Source organism: Chaetura pelagica, unplaced genomic scaffold (genome assembly GCF_000747805.2).
Source record: "Chaetura pelagica isolate M959 unplaced genomic scaffold, ChaPel_1.0 scaffold11, whole genome shotgun sequence".
NCBI classification, from domain to species: domain Eukaryota; kingdom Metazoa; phylum Chordata; class Aves; order Apodiformes; family Apodidae; genus Chaetura; species Chaetura pelagica.
Window position 1 is genome coordinate 7,787,771 of NW_009952694.1, and position 19,185 is coordinate 7,806,955.

The following is a 19,185-nucleotide window of genomic DNA, read 5'->3' on the forward strand; positions in this document are numbered from 1 at the left end:
TTGTTGTCACCGTTTGACTCAGGTCCGACAACAATGCTCTCGATCCCCTCCCCCTCCCACCCAGGTAGGGAAGGAGAGAGAGAAAAAGAGAGAGACTTGGCTGGGTTGAAAACTAAACTACACAGCTTTAATTAAAACACTAATAAATGATACAAGGAAATATATACAATTATATACAAATATATTCAGGAATGGGCAAAAAGCCTCTCGCCTCCCCCCACCCCAGCAACTCCCACAGCACTTCCCTGAACTGGGAAGAGTCCCAAGGAATCCCGAAGCTGCTGCTGGAGAAAGCAGAGAGGTATGGGGGTCAGGAGATCTCCAGCCTGAGGATCGACAGTGATGGATGAGCAGAGTCCTCCCCGGACGCCAGCCGTGGACCGAAGAGAAGGGGAGAAGGAGAAGGAAGGAAGTTGTCTTCTGTGATCTCTGACCTTCCTCTGAGCTTACGTAGATATATGGAATGGAATATCTTTGGCCAATTTTGCTGTCCGTCTAACTCAGCCTCCTACGGGGGGGTCACAGATCTCCCCATAGTGTCTGAGCAGGCAGAGTGCAGGTGCGGCCTTGAAGCCTCAGTAGTTAGAAAAACATTCCACTGTCTTATCAGCCTAGCAGAACACACTGTTGCTAGTTACAAGAGAGCTTACTGAAGGAAAAAAAAATCAGTAAAAAGAAAAATTGGCTTCATCCTGGCTCAAACCAGGACAGTTTCAGTAAAAGAAACTTAGTGGCATGGACATATCAGTGAACCTTGAAGTGATAAAAAAAAAAAAAAAAAAGTCTGTTTCTGAATGAAAGATGGCTCCATTGTGAAAAGTATAATGGTCTTCTAGCTCAGTGGGGCTGCAATCCCAAAGGTGCGTATATTTCTTGATTATCAATACACATGTATATTTATTGTACGTATATTATCAATAAAGATATAATTAGGGATGCATTCACAAAAAGAAATTACCGATACGGTGTGATTAAGAAGTTTGGAGACTAGTGCTTAAGAACCACAGAACAATCTCACTTCTGGAGGGAGCACACTATAGTTGACAGTAAGCATTCAGAATTTTATTTTTTCAAATAGACACATTCAGTTTTCTTAAATCTGAAATGTTTTCTTGGCTTCTGTTTCTCCAAAAATCTTACTCCTCTTATGTCAAGCTGTGTACATTATGGCACATGAATCGCAAGGTTCAAGTAAAAGCAAGGCCTAAGAGAAAGTATGTCTATAAGAAGAGAAACAAGGTGGGCAGAAGGAGGAGGAGGAGAAAGGGCTATATGAAATTACAGTAGAGGGAGAAAACAAGTATGTGTGGCATATTATTAAAACAGAGGCTCTCCTGGGAGTGTCAGATCATACCTAAAGACTTCAGAATCCTAGAAGCAGAGAACAGTTAAGGTTGTAAGGGATGTTAAAGATCATCTGGTTCCAATCTTCCCCTCTATGAGCAGGGACACCTCCCTCTAGACCAGGCTGCACAAAGCCTCATCCAACCTGGCCTTGAACACCTCCAGGGAGAGTGCTACCACAACTTGCCTAAGCAACCTTTTCCAGAGCCTTACTACCCTCATGGTGAATAATTTCTTCCTGATGTCTAACATAAATCTACCCTCTTTCAGTTTAAAACCATTACTCCTCATCCTATCACTACATGCATTTGTAAAAAGCCCTCCCCAGCTTTCCTTCAGGGGCCTGAAAGTCCACTATAAGATCTCCCCAGAGCCTCTTCTTCTCCAGGCTGAATGCCCCAACTTTCTCAGCCTGTCTTCATAGCAGAGGTGCTCCAGGCCTTTGATCATCTTGGTGGCCCTTCTCTGGACCCTCTCCAACAGTTCCATGTCTTTTCTGTACTGACAGCTTGAGAGCTGTACGCAGTACTCCAGATGGGGTGTAACCAAAGCAGAGTAGAGGGGCAGAATCACCTCCCTCACCCTGCTGGCCACAGTTCCTTTGATGCAGCCCAGGATGCAGTTGGCCCTCTGAGCTGCAAGTGCACACTGGCAGCTCATGTCAAGCTTCTCATCTTGCTACCACCCCCAAGTCCTTCTCCTCAAGACTGCTCTCTAGCCATTCTCCCCCCAGCCTATATTTGTGCCTGGGGTTGTGCCGACCCAGGTGCAGGACCCTGCACCACAACTTGCCTAAGCAACCTTTTCCAGAGCCTTACTACCCTCATGGTGAATAATTTCTTCCTGATGTCTAACATAAATCTACCCTCTTTCAGTTTAAAACCATTACTCCTCATCCTATCACTACATGCATTTGTAAAAAGCCCTCCCCAGCTTTCCTTCAGGGGCCTGAAAGTCCACTATAAGATCTCCCCAGAGCCTCTTCTTCTCCAGGCTGAATGCCCCAACTTTCTCAGCCTGTCTTCATAGCAGAGGTGCTCCAGGCCTTTGATCATCTTGGTGGCCCTTCTCTGGACCCTCTCCAACAGTTCCATGTCTTTTCTGTACTGACAGCTTGAGAGCTGTACGCAGTACTCCAGATGGGGTGTAACCAAAGCAGAGTAGAGGGGCAGAATCACCTCCCTCACCCTGCTGGCCACAGTTCCTTTGATGCAGCCCAGGATGCAGTTGGCCCTCTGAGCTGCAAGTGCACACTGGCAGCTCATGTCAAGCTTCTCATCTTGCTACCACCCCCAAGTCCTTCTCCTCAAGACTGCTCTCTAGCCATTCTCCCCCCAGCCTATATTTGTGCCTGGGGTTGTGCCGACCCAGGTGCAGGACCCTGCACTTAGCCTTGTTGAACTTCATGAGGTTGGCACTGGCCTATCTCTCCTTGTTCATTAGGACAAGGTCCAGCACAGCAACTCTCCTTTTTGGTTCCTCAATTACTTGGAAAAGGAAGTTGTCACCCACGCACTCTAGGAACCTCCTGGATTGTTTGTGCTCTGCAGACTTGTCCCTCCAACAGATATCAGGATGGTTGAAGTCATCCATAAGTACCATGGCTTGTGAATGTGAAGCTGCTCCTATGTCTGTAGAGTGCCTCATCTATAATGCCGTCCTGGTCAGGCAGCTTGTTGCAAACCCCCACTGTAATGTCACCTGTCCCTCTCTTCTCTTTAATCTTAACCCATAAGCTCTCAGTTGGCTCCTCATACATCTCCATGGAGAGTTCCATGCACTCCAGCTAGTTTTTGACATAGAGGGCAACACCCCCACCTCATGTCCTCTGCCTGCCCTTCCTAAAAAGTTTATAACCCTCCATTTTGATGCTCTAATCATAGGATCCATCCCACCAGATCTCTATGATGCTAATAAGATCATAGCCCTGCAGACACACACACATCTCTAACTCCTGCTTATTCCCAATGCTGTGTGCATTTGCAGAGAGACATTTAAACTGGGCCTCCGGTGAAGTTAACTGACTAGCTGAAGGGATGGGATTTCATTATGCAGCACTCCAGGTGCTCCCCTGCTGACATGCACCCCTCCCATAGGCTCTGGGCATCTATTACACGTGTCAGCATCACAATGAAATTGATAGGCATTGGATGAAACCTTACTGCAGCTCTTGAGTAATTACTGATGTGTAAGTAGTAATGTTTATAAGGACTGCCAAACACATCTTTGTCTATGAAAGAGGAACTGTCCATTCTATGCAAATCGTTATGGAGATTTGTCATCTAGAGCTATGAATGTCTTCTCTGAACAGCTGCCACTATTATGAATTCAGAGGTGCTGTCCCAGGTATTGCTTGTACTTTAGTACAGCTCAAATAGAATCACAGGTCTCCTCTAGAATCTAGTGAGATGGTACATGAAAATCAAAACAGCTGGGAAAGCAACATACAGCTATTAATGCACAGAAGCACTGAGAAATCAGTGAGCCACAGCTGCAGAGCTATAGAAAACCTTCTGTTTGCAAAATGCTATTTGTTGAACTCTTCCCTAGGGAGATGGAAAACGGTATCAAGTCAGACCACCTGTATTTTAGCTTTTGGTAGTCTCATTAACCAACCAATTTATCCTGATCCCAAGCAGGCAGTTTTCCTCAGCAAGAAGTATTAAATCTCCTGTGAGTGTCCTTGCAATGTGAATTTTAATCTGATTCATCTGCTGTAGGATGACATCACCATAATTTTCTTATTTGAAGCTTGAACTAAGCTATGAGTGTACTGACAGAGAAAGCCACTATGGGCTAAAGTTCTCTTTATGCCTCTATTTACTAACTTATTAAAAAAAATTGATTCACAATAAAATAATAATTCAAACAGAAAAAAAGAAATTTCTTGTCTGAAAAAGGTACTATAGATGTCAAGAATGGTACCATGAAAAAAAAAAAAACCCTGAACAAAACTATAGAAAATTAATGCAGGAAAGCAAAAGCTTATCTGAAATGCAAGGCTTCTGCCACAAAAATAAACATAGAACACACCAGATATCAAGAATGGAGTTGCCAAAATTTAATTTTTGTCAATTATTTTTAATTAATATATTGGTTGGCTACTTTGAAAACAGTTTGGAGTTTCAGGATTCTGTAATTTCCTGCTTACAAATTAAATGTTTACTTACAAAAACTACATCCATAAATCTGCAGTATCACAGAATCATACAATGGTTTGGGTTGGAAGGGATCTTAAAGATCACCTAGTTCCAGCCCTCCTGCATAGGGACACTTCCCACTAGACCACGTTGCTCAAAGCCCCATCTGACCTGGCCTTGAACATTTCCTGGGAGGGGGCATCCACAACCTCCCTGGGCAACCTGTTTCAATGTCTCACCACCCTCACACTGAAGAATGTCTTCCTAATGTCTCAACTACATCTCCCCTATTCCAGTTTAATGTCATTACCTTTTCACCTCTCACTGCATGCCCTTGTAAAAAGCCCCTCTACATCTTTCCTGCAGGCACCCTTCAAGTACTGGAAGGCTGCTATAACACCTCCCCAGACTCTTCTCTTTTCCACGCTGAACAACATTAGCTCTCTCAGGCCGTTTTAGAAGATTCTAGTCAGTAGAAGATCAAAAATAAGTCATACAGTCATTGGCTGAATCTATCCTCAAATCAATTTATGTCTTGTGTAAAATTCTATCTGCAAATAGCCACAACAATTTTAAGAAAGATCCCAATGATTAAACAAAACAGAAGACTAGGGTGTCAAGATCACTATTTTTTCAACTTATCATGCTTAAGCTAAAGATGAAAAAATAGATGAAATATATGAAAAATAGATGGACTATAGTAGGAAAACCCAGCATTGTTACTGTCTATGCTTTCCTCTTATGTGAGCTAAGGAACATTGTCCTGTAAGCACACTTCTACATCTCTGAGCAACACAAAATCCAAACCCCAAACAAAGGTACATCAAAGAAAGTCCGTAACTTATATTTGGGTTTGGTACTGTCTCCATGAGCATCAATCACTAAGATTTCAGGCTTCTCTCTGGGTAGGTGTAGCCACTCTTTTAAAAATAGATTTAAATCACAGTTTGTATGGAATTCTATGATCTATGACAGGGTAAATACGATCTCCCTTGTTTTGGTTTTGTGTGTGTGAGTTGTAATCACACTGCTGTCTGCAGCACATATCTGCCCAAGCCAACTAACCAATGGCTTTTGCTCCCATAGTTTTTATTAGAAACCCTATTAAATAACCTCAAAAGAAAAAACAAAAACACACCACTAAAAAAAAAAATCAGCATTATATTAAAAAAAAAAATCAATAGTAAAGACTGTTCTCAAAGTGAGGTCTCCAGAACAGCTGACATTTTAAACAGAAAATATAGTTGATCATTCTGTCACTGCATATAATTCTCACCTGAATGGAGAAACATTTCCTTCTGATGATGACTATAATCTTCCAGGAGTACATGGAAAGAAATTGAAACTTAATTCATTTTCATTCAGCAATTACAAGCTTGAAAAGATAATTTGTTATTTCTTGTTTTAGAAAATTATGTTGCTATTTTCATGGGTGTAGCGGCTACATAAAAATTATGGTATGCATATATAAATGGCAAAACAGGAAATTGAATGCCACTTTCTTTAGTGAGTTCTCTATCTTAATATCCTTGGCTTTTCCTTTTCTTGATGTTTATCATCCCTTCCATATTTATGCATATCAGCAAATTTCCTTTTGCCTACATTTGAAAGGCAGCTGCATATCTTAATGCAAAAATACACAAAGCTGATCTTGGACCTCACAGTTAAGGAAGGGTCAAAGATGAAGGTTATCAAGTTTTTTGAAGCACCTAGAACAATTCAAGTAGCTAGACAGACAAAGGGAGGCCATTAGCTGCAAAACAGAATGCTTTTCTATTCAAGGACAGTTTTTACTTGAGATGAATAACTCAGGATCTTAGAAGCATTCTCTCTAATTGGGCTGTTTGAAGATCAGAGTTGAATGATCATTTGCAACATTCACAGAAAAGGCCAGCAGATAAGAAAGGAAGCCAAAAGATACTGGTCCCAAAATTAAGTTTCCCTACCAATCTAGGAATAAAGGGATTTTTTAGCATCTTGGGCATTTTAATAAACTGTCATAAGAGTAAAGCACACAAAACAGTTACAGCTCTGTGGGATTCAGTCCCTGATAACTGCTGTAAGAAATCTTTTAATTCTACCTGGTGGCCTTATGTGTCACTAAGACACAAACAGCTTCTAAGAAAGCATTTTTTTCAACCAAGCATACACACAGAAGTCAGTTTGTCCTGTTGCAAAATAGGGAACTTGCCCAAGTTTACAGAAGTTTCTTCTTTGTAATTAGACAGGTATTAGAAATCACAAGATAATGCAACTAGCACTTATGTAACACCTTATCAGCCCACACATGATTTAGAGGAAGAGGCAAGATACTGTAAGCTGGCAATTATGAAGAAAGCCATAACAGTAACTCTTATCCCTCATTTTCTCAGCTGTAATTAGGCTTTGAGTTTCTTCCTTTGCAGGACAACCCTGTTGTTGTACTGTCCCATACTAGTTGATGATATATCAATGAGACTTATCAACTCAGGTGATAAACAATTTAGCTCCCAGTGACGGGCAACACTTCACTTAATATCTAAAACCTTCTTCTGAAAATTCTAATATCTAAATGCAAAAGCTAATTATTCCCTCCATGTACCTATGTGCAAAATTCTGCAGCATAACAATTCTACTGAATTTTTCAGAGAAAACCATTTAATACATAAAGCTTAGGGAAAAAAAATCAGCCATACTTAAAAAAAGGAAAAAAAAAAAAAAAAAAGCAGGAGATTCCAAAACATAAGTAACTAATTGTGTCTCATGCTCAAGCATATAAACATTATTTGATTTTTTTCCCCTAATTTAACAAACTGAATAGCAACGCCAGAGCTTTGCTTTTCTCTTGCGTGGTGGAGTATATGCCATTTTCAAGTGAAATTTGACTTTTTATTACTGATCAGTCTAATTCCTAAAGTCTGATCACAACAAAACCAAGTTTACACTGCTGTTTTCACTGATTAAAAAGATAAGACGGTAAGAGAGAATACACAGAGAAATTAATATCCAGTTTGAGAAGTATAATAAACTAGTAATAAAATTTTGTCAAACACAGACATAAATCTTATTATGAGGTTGACAAAAGCTGCAAATGAGTTATGTTCATTATAGAATAGCTTATTCTGTTCTCCCAACACTACATAATTTCTACAGGTAGAAACATTAAATTAACATTTAGCAAAGAGGAGGCAAAATGACTCTGTCAGAATCCCACAAAACTGTCACTGTAAATGGGACAACACATTCTATACCCTACACACCTAATTTTTGCAGCTATTTACATCATAGTTGCATGTCTGTTTAATATCAACAAACTGCTGGGAAAGAAGTGAAGTTTGCAAAGCTGACAAAATACTTGATATAGTTTCTATGACACATGCCTCTGGTAGCACACTTTATAATGCATATTAACAAACAGAAACATACAAAGAGGTTTTCAACAGCTGGGGCACCATCTCCTAGGTTAGGAATAAATGTTCAACAATGTCAGGACTGGAAAGGTACCAAGCAAATAGTAAATGTGCCCTAGCTCTAAAATGTTTTGCACTGTCAAAATATGGTTCTAAATTGTATTCAGAAAAGAAAATAACCAAAATCAAAAGTTGCTTTTCAGAAATTGTTTAATGTCTCTTATGCAAAAGTTTGTATCCTTTCAGTGGATCCCATATGTTTTTCTTTCTTGTAGTTTTTCTCCTAGTATTTCACTTTGCTGCAACATTACCTTTATGCTGCCAGGTCTTTTACTCTACATAAGGACCAGATTTTTTTTCTTCTGTATTACAATCTACAGAATTAACGATGAAAATAAAATACAAAGCATAGTCAACTTTCAGAATATTTTTTAAATTAATCATGCTAGGTTTCTCTGATTACATCAAGCTTTCTGATAGTATCTTTTTCAGCCTTATTCTTAACACATAGTATAAAGGCAAGGAGATTATATTTTGAAGGAAATTTTCTTTTTTCCTACTATTCTTAATATCCTCACAATCTGTTCTCTTAATGAACCAATACTAATTCTGTTACCACTATACCTCTCCTTGGATCTGCATATGCATTTGCTAATGTATCCTTAGCTGCATTTTATAACTCAAAATAGAAGGAGAGAGACCTAAGTGAAACTTCTCAGTTTAACAGTTCTTCAGGCAATTAAATGTTTAAGTTGTCTGACAGCATCAGACTGATACACAAATTCAATAATGGAGTCCATATTCTCTGAAATAAAGTATTATCTACAATTTTTCCTGCACACTGAGTGTTAAGCTTGCTTCGTTACTCCATAAGCAAAAAAAGTAGACTTAAATATTTTCCTTCAAAATTGTTTGAATTTTAAAATTACTCTTTTAGGTAATTTTCAGTTTTTAACAATCTCTTAACTGAAGAAATTAATACAGAATGACATTGTAAAGACGCCATAAAGCCAGGCAGAAATTATTTCAATTTATCTCACTTTTCATCATAGATTAAATCTTTAGGAATGCCTTTGGGGGAGGGGGGAATCAATCAAGAGAAGAAAGATGGACAAAATTCAGAATAATTATTCTATTCTATTGAATTCTATCCAGACTAAGAAGTACAGTCTTCGAATTGTAAGGTTGCATATTTATTTGTTACTACTTCAGATATCTCACCATTAGCACAAAATGATAAAGCACACTGCTACTGACAGCAGTCTAGGAGTGCAGTACTTTGCAGGAGGGTGCTTCCACGCTAGGTCTCTGGAAATTATTGTTGCTTGAGCTAAAAAGCCACCATAGTGCCTTAACCTAGAAGTGAACGAAAATTCAGCTTTTCTGTTATTAGCAAACTATATGCCTATGATACTGTCTTCTTAGCATTGTCCTACCTCAAGAAGGAGATAAAAGAAAACTTCTAAACTCAACCTCCTTGAAATTCATAGCATTTCTTAACAAGGTAATGGGAGCCAAAATACCTTGCTGCAGTATGTTTTTCCAAATTATGACTGCAACTGTGCAAAAAGTGTTACTGCTCTTCATAGCATACATTATTAGTGGGGGACAAAAAGTTTCAATTATATTTTTTAAACCAGTAATTTCTTCAGTTTCTGATTCTGAAATTTTAAAACAATATTTTGGCAATTTTACAATCTTTGCATTATGCTCAAGATTGTGCTAAGCTACTTCTGTCCTTTGAATTCTTCCTTAATAAAAATGCACTCCATGGAGTCTAAGCATATTGTATTTGGAATAAAATGCTTTCATTAGGATTTTTCATTTGATATAGTATCTTGCAAGAAATGGCATAATGACTTTGTAAATTGAAATGTTTTTCCATACACACAAAATTCAAACATTCTTTTCAGAAACTGCTGTTCCTAGAGCTTCAAATGAGTCAAGAAAGTCATGTTTTATGGCCAACTAGTCAACTGTAATTAGAATAAGAAATTCAAACTTTTATCCAGGCATCTTAAGTTTGTACTTAAAAAATACACTAATGCAGTATGCATGTATGCATGGAGAACATACATATTTCAATCAAGTGTTTTCTTGGCTTTTGTACTTTGTATCTTTCTCTTGTAGTAGGTATCTCAATTTACCAGATAGACTAAAAATGAACAAAAACCCCCACAAAAATCATTCTTATAAGTGCTAGGATTGTGAAACAAGAATTAATGCAATGAATATCTTTTGCATTTATAAATTTTCTGTTAAACAGAGACTTACATAGTGGCAGTATATAATGTTGCAGAAGCCTGATGGTCAAATACTGGAAAATAAGTACTGCGATATGAATGTTTGTATTTTTAAAAAAAATTCTCAGAGTAGAAGGGTGGTCTAGAATTAAGAAATTAGACTGGGAAACAGGAGACACAGCATTATCCTTAGTTCTCGTTTCCTTTTTTTATATAACCAGCTGCAAGCACATTATCTCTATGACTCAGATATTGTGTCTGTCCATAAAAAAAACCAGTGTTTTACAGCAGCAATTTTTAATAACAGTGCTTAATAACCTGCGACTGGAGACCTTTATAAATTAGGCAAAAGTATACAAATCAAAGCTAGACTATGTTATGAACTTATCCTAAAGATATCATAGACTCAGTCAAGACAAATACTGTGACTCTTAAAACACAATAAAGATTTAAATATAAGTGCCCATTATTACAAGTGGGTTTTCAATAAATTAAAGAAAAATACTTATTTGGAAAAAAAGCTTTATAGATTATTGTTCTATGAACTAGATAGTTAAATTTTCTTGCCTTGCTTGACTCAAAAAGCAAAATCCTTTAAAATGTTTTTAATTACGGAATCTGTAAAACATTTAAAAATACCAAGCACAGTTTGTAAATAAAAAAACAAGTAGATTCAGTCAAAACAGTAAACAAAAACTGAATTTCAGATACAACCAGGTATTACCTTGAAGATGCTAATCAAAGCAATACGTACATTAAATTGATTATAACCTAGCAATTTGACATATTTAAACCACTAGAAGGAAAACAATGCAAACAGATTTATTAACCACTTAGTAAATTTAACCTTTATATAGAAAAAAATAGCTTGTTTTCCTTTTTTTCAAGGAGTGACTTGTTATGTCCATTCTGTAATTACAACTATTTTATTGTATACAGTCAACATAAAGAGTTGTTTTTACTGGTGACTGAAGCTAGTGAAATAGAACTGAAATTTCAGTTCTCCAAAAACATGGTATCATCAGTACTCACTTTGGGAAAAAAATGCATGTCAGCTGAAGGGATATAAAACCTGTTAACTTATTAATGAACTACACTGAAATATGTATTCTAATACAGCCTGATAAATCCTAGGCAAAACCATGACATTAGCTCTAATTTTAAAAGATATTGAATATATAATATAGCAATATGCAAGATTTCTAATACTTTTTAATGTCAAAAGCTGTATTATATTAAAAATCTTAGATAATAAGTTCCTTTTAATTTCTAGTCAAATTTCCAACATTTCATTTGTATTTTAGACTAAAATTACTTTATTTATGGCAATAGGTGGGAGGATGATAAAGCTCTTGCTTCAGATTAATTTCCTGTAAAATAGCATATTATTTAATTAAACAGGCACCTTATCAGATATTAAAGAGTGTCCTGGGAATGTTATTTGTAATGAAGACTGAGTGACAGATAGTATGTTCCTGTTCTGCACTTTGCAGGAAAATATTAAATTCAAGTCACAAGCTTGAAAGTGTTCGTTGGTTTGTTGTTTTTGTGGGGTTTATTTGGTTGCTTTTAATAGTTCTAAAACAGTGATACTATTTGGTATGGAAATCCTATATAACCTCAAAGTGTGACAATGCCTTCCATGCTAAGTCAAGGAATTCTGATAAAGTTGCACAGATACTTACAAGATTCTCTTTATTGTGTAGTCTTAAAGCAGTATTATGGTAAAACTATTATATATACTCCTATGCCATAATTTCAACAGCTGTAAAAAAACTAAAAACCCAATAGCTCTTAGAACATCAGCTCTTTAGCTTAGCTTAAAGAAAAAAGTAATGATTCACAACAGAAAGAAAAAAAATAAACAAATACATCCTGCCTATATAACATATATTAAATCCTCATCCCCCATGTTACTTTTGTTAATTTTTAGTTTCCAGTATGTGTAGCTAAGCCAAGAGATTAAATTCATACATTTAGACTTACTGTTAGTGTGCACTATAAACTCAGCTATTTAATGTTTAAAGGATCCATGCTATCTAAACTGTAAATCTGTATAGAAGTTTCAGATAAGCATTTAAAGTATTTGATTCAGAAAGAAAGAAAAATAAAATCAAAGAAAGTCTTGAAAACATCTTAGCTAGTTTGATCTCATCTCTTACCTTCACTTTTTCACAATGGCAGCCATATTTTTAAGAAAGCATAGAAAGATAATGGCAAACAAAAATAGTTGCATGAAATACTAGATTATTAGAGCAACACATCTCCAGGACTGGTATTTCCAGTTTTCCAATACAAAAAACCACATGGTAAGATTTCCAAATGATTTGGGCTTATTTCCATCTTTCTAAGACTCTGAATGCAGGTTCATTTTGGCTAAGTTTAAAATAACTTCTAAGTCCTCCCTCTCCCTTCCCCCATCACATTAAAAAAGCCAAACATTATTTAAAGGGCAAGAACATTATTAAGAAGAAATTAATTATTTTAATAGTAACTATATTTAATCTTTATGCATTTTGAAGCTCACCATCAAAAACATGTATTGTGGTGATTTTCTCTTGTATGCTTAGAAAGAATTTTCTGTTTCAATAAGAAATGACCTTAAAATACCTTGCCATTTTTCTTGCTGCCACAGAAAGGACTGTGTTGTCATATAAGGACAATATGAGGTAATATATGAAAAAAAGAAGAAAAAAAAAATGTGAAAAAGACAATATTTTTCCTACCTTCAAACATTTCTCTGTAATAATAATAATATCATTGTGATTTGAGCTGATTTTGAAACATATCTGTAAGAAGACCTCAGCATGCTCAGTGATTGCAGAATGCAAATGAAACCTAGTTAAGAAACTGGAATTTATACCTTATATTTCCTCAGACCTTGTCCACTTGGTTAAATTATTGAATACTTTGTGCAATGTTATTAAAATCAATTTGATTATGAGATCAAAATCACTTCAAGAGAAGAAAACAAGTATTTTTTTTATTTTTATATAATTGTTACTACCTGAAATACCCCATTGGGTGACATGCTAGATAAATAACTTGTTAGGCACTGAACAGTATCCAAAGCACAAATCTGCAAACCTGACATCAGAACCTAAATCCTATTCACTTCTTAGGTATTTAAAAATATTGTTAGTCTTCTGCCTTTCTTAACACTCCAGGGTGGTACACTTATCAAGAAGGGAAGAAAACTACAGCCTACCTTGAAGCATCATGAAAGTGACATGAAACTTCTACTCTGGAAACAATCCTGAAAGACTATAATACATTATTGTATTTTCCTTCATTCAATATTCTCTCATTCATTAATCTTTATGTTAGCTTACTTCTAGTATTCAGGATTATAGCACATAGTTGGTTTAACACCACAGGTAGGAATGTGATAATGTTAATGCCTCTACAGAAATTCAAAAGGAGGATCCAAAAACCTAAAACATCCTAGATATTTACAAATGCTTTGGTGAAGAATAGAAAAGGTAAAAAACTATGTCATTAAGATCTTTAGTAGATGTATTTAGGCTTATAAGACTTCCAGAAACACATTTGTCAATAATACAGTGTAAACATTTATCCTATTATGTCTACCATAAATCTCTATTTTTTTTATTTCCCCCCCAAAAAAAACACGAATAAGCTATAATATCAGATCCACTGAAGGGAAATGAAAAAAATAATTTACTGAGAACACAATTTCTCTGCCTTATTTTTATTACTTCTAATGGACATAAATTTAAAATAATGGAGTATTTTTAGACTACATTAAGTACTCAGACAAGTGGTTTGTGTTGCTGGGGACAATCACATCCATGGATATTAACAGAATCAGTCTTTCTGATAAAATATTCCATCATTCCATCTGCAGCATTCCAAATGCAGCAGAAAATATTTTTATCTGTTTGCACCAAATTTGACTTAAAATCCATTTTATTGAGCAATACTGTCACATATACTTTGGTGTTAAAAAAAATAAGTGATGAGTCTTTATATCATACAGAGTAAATTCATTCTGCCTTCATTTGCTTTATTTCTGCATCTGGATTTTGCCCATAATTTGATTACTGAGCATCTTAGAATTCTGTAATTATTTATTCTGTTTTTTACCTTTAAGTAACAGAAGCACAGCACCATTCTGTCTCCTTAATTTAAATTTTCTATTATTTTGATATATTGCTTTCTTCTTTCTGCTTAACACCTTTTTATGCTATTAGCCATGTCTTCTTTTCTCCTTTGGGAAAGTAGGCTTTCCAATTTTCATGTTCAAGTCATTTACACATTAAACTGATTACACGTTTACATTCTACTAGTTGCATCATAATTAAACCTGGGCTTTTCATTCAGTATGTAAGAGCATTTATCCAATAAATGTAAATAGCCATGTTTAGTCTTACAACTTTTTTTAAAATAAAAAAAGACATTTATAAACACTTAGGTGTATCAATTCATGCATAGCAGCACTCAGAACTCACATTAAGTCATGCATTCTTTTTTTCCTCTACTGTCTACCAACTTATTGGTGTAATGAAGGCCATAGCTTTCAAATTAAAAAGAACAACATATGTTGGTATTACTGTGAAACAAGCCAATTAAATTGACATGTAGATTCTAAGTCCATTATTCTTGCATACACTGTCATTTAAGTCAGTGGTACAGCAAAGTGATATCGAATACTAAGTCAACCTGCCTATTTCTTAGCACATTAACAAAAGGTTCTCAAAACTTTCTTCAGTGTTTGTGAACATTATAATGAATTTCTGATTCCAGGTTCAAATTAAAAATTGGTATAAAAAGTGGTAAAAATATATAATACATTAAATTTCGTTCTTGGCATCACGTAAATGAAATTAAATGACCCCAAGGCTATTCCACTTACTCCATGTACCAACAAAGCCACCATATTTTCTGATGCTTCAACATCCATTATCATAGTCCTCCTGGTCATAGTAAGCTCACTCATGAAGAGGGGTCTACTGACCAACATCCCTTTTAATAACTACACCTTTGTCACTCAGAGTAGCACAGTCCTTACTCTAATTTATCATTCTAATATTTAAACTTCACATTGCCATTTGTCACTTCCAACAGTCCTATGTTGTATGTTATACAGATGACAGCCACACTTCTATTATGTCTATCAGTTATTCGGTAGCTACCAGCCATCTTATCAAATTTATGAAATAAGTTTGGCTCAGATTATCTATGGTAAATCTTAGTTGTATTTGGTTTCCCTGCCTCCAATTATTCATTCAGCAAATGTTCATTTTAAAGTCTTGAGTATTATTAAGAGGAGAGGACCTGCTGCTGGAAGGCCTGTGACACCACAGCAGCTAAAGCTAAATAAAGCACTGAATCACAGAATCATCATGGTTGAAAAGGACCTCTGAGATCACCAAGTGCAATCGTCAAAAAGAAGACACAAAAAAACCCAAACAAACAAAGAAACCCACAACACAAAAAAACAACCCACATGCCACATCCTTGGCCACAAGAGCATGCCCTGAAATGTCAGATTTACACATTTCTTGAATACCTCCAGGGATGGTGACCATGTATAACATACATGCTCTGGATGTACTTGATCCCACAATGTTGTTAATGAAGATATTAACAGTACTGGTCCCAGTACAGCCCTCTTAGGGGCACTACTTATCAGTGATCTTCAATTGGATATAGAGCCATTGACACTTAACCCCTGTACATGACCATCCAGTCTATTCCTTATCTATTGAATAGTCCATCCATCCAATCCATATTTCTCCAATTTAGAGAGCAGGATGTTGTGGGTGGTCATGTGAAAGGCAGGCACTGATACCTGTTAATTCTGGTTTTGCTCAGATCTGTCATCTATTGGTCAGTAGAAGTGCACAATTTCTAAGTAGTTTTTCCAAGCACTTAGTAAAAATCCGTCTTGAAAATTAAAGGAAGCTTCTAAATATCAGAGAGGTAAAGATGCAGCGCTGTCTTCTAAAAGCAGTAATGACAATAAATAAGATACACCTTTGAAGATAAACTTCACAAATAAATTCTGAACTGACTGTAAGAGCTACTGATGCAACCCAAATGAACAACATGTATGGATTTTTCCTGGCTGAGACCAAGCCTACTCTTCAAAATTTACACTTCACCTAAGCTTGGATTTAATAAGCATCCACTCTCACATCCATTCCACACACAAAGTACTGATTTCTGACAGCAGAAAATATGGTTTTAAGAATGAAAATAAAGATGTGCTGTAAATTGTTTATGTTCCAAGTCTGCTATAATGCTCTGGTTTTATTATAAAAATACTCTTCATTGAAATAATGTGTTTAGTTAAGCTGCAAGTAACACAGTATAAATAAGCTTGTATACAGATGAAAAGCAGAATGACAAAAGATAGATCTTCTTGTCTTCCTGAGACTCTAGAATAAGAAGCTCAGGGTGAAGGCTCCAGTCCTAAAAACATTCTGCTCAAAGTCAATCTTCAAGAAACTTTATAACACTAAACGACAAGTATCTGAGCTGAGATTAAAAAAATGGCTCTTGGCTGGGAATAGAGAAGTCCATCTCTACCAGAACTTTACAATGCTCAGTAAAATCTGATTAGTATTTCCCCTTTCATGGCAAGAATGGATGGTATGGATGCTAGCACTAAGCCTCCCACACAATACTCTAGAATAAGATCTATATGACAAGAGAGGCTTCTGTGGTATTCCACATACAATGTCATTTGTTTTAATTAGAAACAACGCATATCTTACTCCATTTTGCAACACAGAATAAGGGATGAGAGGGGATGAGAAGAAAATTTACTAAAGTTCTTTCTATGTACAACTTAAACAAAAAAAAAGTAATTCCACAGGAGTTGGGATTGCTGTGGGCTCTTTCTTTTTGACAGATAAAAGCAGCACTATCTACTAATGCTGCCTCAGATTCTTGTATAATTATTCCTCTTCTCCCAGGTCGTGGAATGTCTCAGGTTGAAAAATAACTTGTGTATCCACTGCCCATGCTGCAAATGCATCTGTTATTCAGTCATTGTACTGGGTTGAAACGTAGTTGATTAAATTTGCCTTTTTTGTCAGCAAGCGAAAACAAAGAAACCTGATTTTGTGGCGATCAGTACCACATTGCCAAATCAAAGTTTGTAATAACTAGTTGCTTAAATACACTTGAAGGTCACATAGGAATTATAGTTAGTAGAATTTTAAAATTCTTTCTCCCTTTTCTTAACAAAAATGGAACCAGGAACATACCTCTCTTTTCTTTGTGAACTTCTTCCAAAAGTTTTTCTTGCTTTTTTATCTGTTTAAAGAGAGACTGATGTTCAGCCTCCTTCATCTGTGTAAAGTGCTTGAGATGTTCTCGGCTCTGCAGTAAGTAGTGTCGCAGCTTTTTTTCCTTACTTTCCCTCTCCTTTGCCTCCTCACACAGCCACTGAAGCTTAGTCTACGTTAAAAAAACAGGACAGTAAAGCGTAAAGAATGCTAATGAAAATACAACAACATAAATGTTAACTGATAAATTATCTTTGGTGTCTTAGATTACTCATTTGTACCTATTATTGAATAACAATCATAAAAGAGGACATTCTGATATATTAAGAGGACATACTTTGACCTTCAGAGTCTCAAAAACCAGATATATTTTTGGCTGATAATTGCATGTGAAGAAGCAATACACATATTTATTTTTAATCATAAGAATGGGTTTACTAGGGAAAGTATGGAAATTCACATTGAATTAGTGTATATAATTGACACCAGAGATACTCCTTCCTTTCCAAATACCTTTAGTCCTCTATGTTGAAGAAATTTAAAGCATTTATTCGTTTTTTTTAAAGGTGATGTCAATCCTTTCTAGTCAGCAAAAGTTCATGTTTAAGGTTTATGTAGAGAAAAAAGAAAAGAGAGCTCATAGATAAGACAGGTCACAGTCAAAGGAAATCTAGAAGTGGTAAAAGTGAATACTTACTCGGCCTAGTTAAAACAAAAGGAAAAAAATGGGAGAGGGAGGGCAGGCTAAGGAGTTATTTGTTCTAGACTTCCCTCTAACAGCTAAAGAAACTTAGGTAAGAAAATTATGTAAATTATTATTAGATGCTCTTTGGAAGGTCTTTAAATAATACATCAGTTTCATTTTTTTAAATTAAGGAAATACTTCCTGCCTAACATTTCTCCTTTCACTCTGATCTTATCTCTGCTATCTAGTGGCAGCCTTTCTTGGTCAACAGGTCTTAAATAGACTTAAGAACCTTAAATTATCTTACATGCAAATAGTTGCAATTTTTTCTTAAGTCAGTTTCTCAGTGGCTTTGACATTTTTACGATCAGAAAAAAACAACAACTAAAACCACATGAAAATTACTCCGTTTAAAGGATATTAGATAAGAAATGTGTTTATATGTGTGAGTTAGGGGTGCAGGAAGAAAGCTTCAAAATAAAAGGCAAGGTTTATAACCTAACATTTATCACTCTGAAGAAGTTTTCAAGCATGTGTGCACCCCCCCACATTACAGGATTCAAAAGCTTCAAACAAATAGGGAAGGAAGTTCATTCTAATATCTTTTAGATTTAATAAATAATACCATTCTTTAAAATAGTTTCTTGACTTGTTATAGCCCTGTAAGAGAAACTTAATTTGCTGACTACGTTCTCACGGTGGTTTTGTCTAAAAATAATTGCACCAGATCTAAAGGCTTTCTCTGCAGTTACTTCAATACATTTTTTGTAAAAACAACCTTGCTATTTATTTTACTATAGAGACAGTTATTTCTTGTTGATAGCAAAATTTGGAAATTCCATCAGTTGAGAGAGCAGTCTGGAAATAGCAGAATTGTTGCCAAAGGAATGGTTTTGTAATTTTCCTTTTCACCTCCAAATGTCTTTTCACAAATATTTTCAACTGAATGATTATGGATATTAGCTTATTCTGCAAAATTTCAGGAGGTCTGACTATACCTTTGCTTCTGCTAACCAGCGATGAGGATCATTCAGCACCATTGGTGTAAGTGATATTGCCTATATAATAGTAGGGAAGAAAGAAATAGACATAAAAATCAGGAGTTAAGACACAGGAAGTAGAAAG

At 35.9% G+C, this 19,185-nt stretch overlaps 1 protein-coding gene across 1 annotated transcript in view; it reads right to left on the reverse strand.

Moving 5' to 3' along the window:
• The window catches only part of CEP128 (centrosomal protein 128kDa), a 112,874-nt gene that overhangs the window by 37,576 nt on the left and 56,113 nt on the right, over positions 1–19,185 (reverse strand). Inside the window, exons 17-18 of the mRNA XM_009993920.1 lie at positions 19,059–19,118; positions 17,355–17,547 (exon numbers count right to left, since the gene is read on the reverse strand). Of these exons, the coding sequence (XP_009992222.1) occupies positions 17,355–17,547; positions 19,059–19,118 (253 nt within the window). The remainder of the gene's footprint in view (positions 1–17,354; positions 17,548–19,058; positions 19,119–19,185) is intronic.